Source organism: Manihot esculenta, chromosome 17 (genome assembly GCF_001659605.2).
Source record: "Manihot esculenta cultivar AM560-2 chromosome 17, M.esculenta_v8, whole genome shotgun sequence".
In the NCBI taxonomy this organism is placed as follows: domain Eukaryota; kingdom Viridiplantae; phylum Streptophyta; class Magnoliopsida; order Malpighiales; family Euphorbiaceae; genus Manihot; species Manihot esculenta.
The window spans coordinates 25,881,067-25,887,066 of record NC_035177.2 but is presented as its reverse complement, the minus strand read 5'-3'; the positions used below and the strand labels follow the sequence as shown (position 1 = coordinate 25,887,066).

Below are 6,000 nucleotides of genomic sequence, written 5' to 3'. Positions count from 1 at the left end.
ATATAATAAAAGTGAAATTTTTATTTATAAAAGAGTTTCGCTCTTTTATTTTCATAAATTTTACTTATTTTTATAAATTTTATTTTTATAAGTTTTCGATAAAAACGTTAATTCAGTAATTTTACGTGGAATAAAAGTCGTTGATTCAGTAATTTTATAAAAATGATTAAAATTTCTTTTAATATTTTAACTTCAATTCACGATAAATGATTAAAAATTTTTTTATTTATTTTTATTATTGAGATTTTAATATTTAAATTTTTTATTTTTTATTATTTAAATTTTAATTTTTAAATATTTATTTATTTATTGATAACATTAAATATTATTTATTATTAAATATTAATTATAAAATTTTTAATTAATTATATAAAATATATTTAATATAAAATCAACTATATAATATTATATTTAATAATTAATTATTTAAATATTTATATTATATGAAAAAATAATTAAATTATATATAATAAATATATAAATTTATATATAAACAGTTTATAAAGAAACAGAGGAAGTTTCTATTTAAATTATATAATTTTAATTAAATTTATATAATTTTATTGTTAGTATTAATAAAAAATTTTATATAAAATTTATTAATATATTATTATTGATTATTTAAATATTATTATTTGATTATTCATATATTATTATTTATTTTTATTCAAATATATAATATATATTAAATTATTTTATATTGTATATAAATATAAAATATTACATAAAATAAATATATTAATATAAATATAATCAATTTAAATTATATAATTAGATATATATATTATACTTAAATTGTATTAATAGAATTATATTGATTTATATTTAAATTATATAAAAAATTTTAATTTATAAAACTAAATAAATAATATTAAATAAAAAAATAATCCTATAAATAGGTATATAAAAATATAAAAATAATAATAATAGTAATTTATTAAGAGATTTAATAATTTAAAGAGAATATCTACGTAAAAAGATATATAGTAATAAATAAATATATAAACTAATAATATAATTATATAATTAAAGAATGAAAATATATAAATTAATAATATATATATAATAAATAGATTAAGTGATTAAAAAAATTATAATTAATTCATTGAAATGGGTATAATCAAATCTAATCGAACCTCTTAACGAGCTTGCTCGATGAGATTTTAACAAGTATGTTTATGAATATTTTAATAAGTTTACTCAACGAGTATCTTAACAAATCTATTTACGAGTCTCTTAACGAGTCTGCTTATAAATTTTTTAACTAATTAGCTCGTGAGTCTTTTAATGAATTAGCTCATAAATTTTAACGAGTCAAATACTATTGAGTTTAAATTCAGCTCTTTTAATAAATGAGTCTAAAAATTAAATTTGGACTCAATTCATTTAAAAATTGAATTGAATCCGATTGAATTTTTATCGAGTCGAATTTCGTATAGTTCACAAATAGTTTAGTGCGATTAACGCTGTATTAAAAATGGACAATAAAATTTAAATGTTATAAATAACTTTTTTTCAATATTTAAAAAATAAATAAATAATGTGATTTTTTTAAGAAATAAATGAAATGGTGAAAAAAAAAATTGAAAATTGATCATAAACTAATATTGTATAGTTGGAGTAAAATTTTTTATAAATATTTAATTTAATTCATTTCTTTTCTATTGAATTTCTCATTTAGAATGGAATTTATAAAATTTTCACTTTTAGAGTAGTCTTTCTCTACATGCCAAGTTGCCAACAGCAGCTCCAATTGAGACATTGAAAATCACCGATAAACACAACCGATGAATTTTTTTATAAAACATCCTGCACTCCTCAACACAGCTTTTCGTTTGCAAGTTAATGAGTCGGTTCTAATTTCCAATTTATAGAGAAACATACAGACGAAAAAACATAAAGCATAATAACAAAAAGAAAAAAAACAACTCATTTTTCAAGAGTCTTCTTCACCTGGGTCCTGATAGAAATGATGGCAAGATTTCTGTGGCAGTAGTTTCCAACTCTGTCTCTCTTGTTACTGCAGCCAGTATCGTTGGAGTATGCATGTTGTAATCTAGTTCAGCTTCCACTTCCATTGTCCCTTCCAAAACCTTAACCACCATTGACATGGAAGGCCTTTTCTTGTAATCTCTTTGCAGACACCAAATTGCAAGCCTCATAACCTTTACAACCTCTGAGCTATGTGATTGCATACTCTCCCCACGTCTGTCAATCATATCTATCAGGCCATCGTCCATTGCCTTTTTCATGAGAACAGGGAGTAAATGCAATAACTCCACTGGCTGAGACCTGTCCACATTTTTTCTTCCACATACTACTTCCATTAGTACAACCCCGAAACTGTAAACATCTGCCTTCTCTGTCATGACTGAACTAATCAATTCAGGAGCAATATATCCGGGGGTTCCTCGCATTGTAGTTGCGACCCGGCTTCGATCCCTGTCAATCAACTTAGACAAGCCGAAATCTGATATCTTCGCATGTAGATTTGCATCTAACAAGATATTTTGCGGTTTGATATCTAAGTGAACTATTTTCTTTCTGCACCCTTCATGGAGGTAGGCCAATCCCTTGGCTATGTTTAGAATAATTGTCTTCCTACTAGGCCAGTCCAAAGGAGGTTGTTGTGGCTGAATACAGAAAATCCATTTGTCCAAGGATCCATTGCTCATGAACTCATAAACTAAGAGCCTGTGCAGCTTTTCGACACAGAATCCAATTAATGTCACCAGGTTTTGATGATGAATGCTACCAATAGTCTTGACTTCAGCTAAGAATTCTTTCTTCCCTTGGCCTGAGGATTCTAGACACTTTACTGCAATCTTCTGTCCGTCCTGCAAACTTCCTTCAAAAACTGATCCAAACCCTCCTTGTCCAATCTTTTTCTGGAAATTCCCAGTTGCTATTTTCAGTTTTGCATAAGAAAATCTTATGGGCATTCCTGATATTTGATCCAAGTATTCTTCCATTTCTTCAGCTCCATCTCCTTTTTTCCTCACAAACATAATCCTACACCCAACTATTACACCCACAAGTAGGTATTAGATAACAATACAGCTGTGATTAGTTATTGTAGATAAGTCTCTTCTGTAACTGAATAGCTTAGAGTCTTATCCTTTGTATTCTATAAATACTTATAATTATAGAAGTAATATACATCGAGACTAATATTCTATAACCATTTACATGGTATCAGAGCCCTATTAGGTATCAACTCTTTCCTTTCTTCTGTTTTTTTTTTTCCCTGTTCTCGTTGTCTTCGTCATGTCTTCCAACACAACATCCCCTTCTCATCCTGCCGAGTCTTCCACCCAACCTGCTGTTTCCAATTCTTCTCTCCATCCATCTTTTGGAGTTTCTAATATTAAAAATTATGTCAATGAAGCTCTCAATTTCACCAACTACCTTCTCTGGCGTTCTCTCATTATTCCTGTTTTACAGGGTTATGATGTGTATGATCACGTTGATGGTTCAGTTCCTGCACCACCATGTGTATTAACAAATTCTAATGGTGAATCTAAACCAAATCCAGATTTCTTATTATGGAAACAAATTGACCGTCTCGTTTTATCTTGGATTCAGGCTACTCTTAGTCCTGATATATTGCGTAGTCTCATCAAACCAAATGTTGTTCTTACTGCTCAGCAAGCCTGGGAAGCTATCGAAACTCTGTTTCATGATCAAGCTCATGCAAAACTTCTTCAACTTAAAGCAGACTTTTACAGCACTGTTAAGGATAATTCTACCATTGATGAATATCTTCAGAAATTAAAAACTGTTTATGATTCACTCTGTTCTATTGGTCATGCTATTACTGAGGATGACTTAGTTATGCAGATTCTGGATGGTTTGCCTGTTGAATATGAAAATGTTGTCATCAATTTGACGGGAAAGAAACCTCTTCCTTCTTTTGCGGAGACACGTACTTCTTTATATCTTCAGGAGTTGCGATTGCAAAGTCGCGCAAAGAAACAATCTCAGCCAGTTCCAAATCCGGCAAATTCGCAGACAGCGTTAGTTTCTACTGAACGCAATTCTTCTTCCAATCAACGAGGCCGTGGAGGTCGAGGTCGTGGTGGCCGTAATTCTGGTTACTATAATAACAATGGTGGTGATTCCTATGGCAGAGGGGGTCGTGGTGGTCGTTCTGGACGAGGAGGACGTGGATATTATTACAATCAATCATCTTCTATGTATCATCCTGGATCCAATTTTTCAGGTTCATACAATGGTGTGCTTGGTCCTCGACCCACTGGTTTTTCTTCACAATATGCTGGTTTTCCACCTCAATCTGCTGGTTTTTCTCAACCCACACAGTGTCAGATTTGTTTAGAATATACCCATATAGCAAGAGATTGCCCACATTTTACTCGTTCTGGACAATTCTCGGGTGATCGTTCCTTTGCTGCGGTTCAATTTCCTGAACCTGTGCATTCTGCGTGGCTACCAGATACAGGTGCTACTTCCCACATGACACCTAATCCAGGTATACTGTCTTCGTGTCTTCCAACTCCCGTTTCTAATACTGTTGTGTTTGGTAATGGACATTCTCTTCCTGTCACTCATATTGGTTCAAATTCTTTTCCATTACCTAGTCGTGATTTACTTTTAAAAGATGTTCTTGTCGTCCCTTCTTTAACTCATAATTTAATTTCTGTTAAGAAATTTGCTCGTGATAATTCCTGTTCAGTTGAGTTTGATCCCAATGGTTTTTGTGTGAAGGATCTCAAGACGCGGACTCCACTTCTCAGTTGCAGTAGTCCAGGGGACCTTTATGAGTTCTCTCCTTCTTCATTTTCGTCTTCTTTGTCTGGTGGTTCTACGAGTCTGATTGCTTCGGCAAATTCATTCGAGTTGTGGCATCGTCGTTTAGGACACCCTAATTCTTCCATTTTGTCAAAGTTATTTCGAACCTCTAGTTTTAATAAAGTGTCTTGTACTGCTTGTCGATTGGGCAAGCATACTAAGTTGTCGTTTTCTCATTCTCATGTAAGAGCTTCGGCTCCTTTTGCATTAATTCATTCTGACGTTTGGTCTTCTCCTGTTTCATCTTTTAGTGGCTATCGATATTATGTGGTGTTTATGGATGATTACTCTCGATATGTGTGGTTATATCCTTTAAAACGAAAGAGTGAGGTTTATAATTATTTTGTTTCATTTGTGGCTTTTGTGAAAACCCAATTTGGTGTTTTGATTCAGTGTTTGCAGTGTGATGGAGGTGGCGAATACATTAGCAATCATTTTCAACAGTTTGCTTCTAATAATGGTATCCGTGTGCAATTTTCTTGTCCATATACGCCACAGCAAAATGGCGCGGCTGAACGATTACATCGCACATTAATAAATATGGTCAGAACTTTGCTTACTCAATCCAATTTATCTTTGCAATTTTGGGTGGAGGCTGTGCATATGGCGGTACATTTACATAATATTTTGCCTAGTGAGACATTACAATTTAAATCTCCTTATGAACAATTACTGGGTAAACCGCCTTCTTATACTCATTTACGAGTTTTTGGCTGTTCTTGTTTTCCTAACATAACAGCAACAGTGTCTCATAAGTTGGAAAATCGCTCAATTCATTGTATTTTCCTTGGGTATCCTGACACTTACAAGGGATTTCGTTGTTATAATCCGAAAACTGGCAAAGTGATTATTTCTAGACATGTGTTGTTTGACGAACATCAATTTCCCTTTTTACAGTTCCAGCAACATGTTTCTGCACAACCAGCAGCTTCTGTGCAACGTGGCTTCCATCTTCCTTCATTTCCACGGCAAGTACCATTGTTACAAAGTTGTTCGAGTAATAATAGAGCTCAGAATCAGCAAGCTGTTACCGTACAGGACTGCCGTTCTCCTGTTCATTCAGAACCAACGGATACTGGAAATCAGTCATCTGCGGCTCATTTCGATACCACCAGTCCTGCTGTTGCGGATTCTACACCTATTGTTCCTAATGAAACAAATAATGCCTTGACTCTTTTTCCTGCAGATTTG

At 32.0% G+C, this 6,000-nt stretch overlaps 1 protein-coding gene across 1 annotated transcript; it reads right to left on the bottom strand.

The window, feature by feature from the left end:
* Window positions 1-1,948: 1,948 nt before the first annotated feature.
* LOC110604897 (G-type lectin S-receptor-like serine/threonine-protein kinase SD2-5) lies at window positions 1,949-3,005 on the bottom strand. Its single transcript, XM_043952666.1, has one exon. It carries the CDS (start codon window positions 2,970-2,972, stop codon window positions 1,950-1,952), a length of 1,023 nt encoding a protein of 340 aa, XP_043808601.1. The 5' UTR covers window positions 2,973-3,005; the 3' UTR covers window position 1,949.
* Between the last annotated feature and the right edge of the window lie 2,995 nt (window positions 3,006-6,000).

Bases quoted from the DNA above. Each gene is read 5' to 3' on its own strand.
- LOC110604897 (XM_043952666.1), bottom strand. From the start codon at position 2,972: ATGGAAGAATACTTGGATCAAATATCAGGAATGCCCATAAGATTTTCT.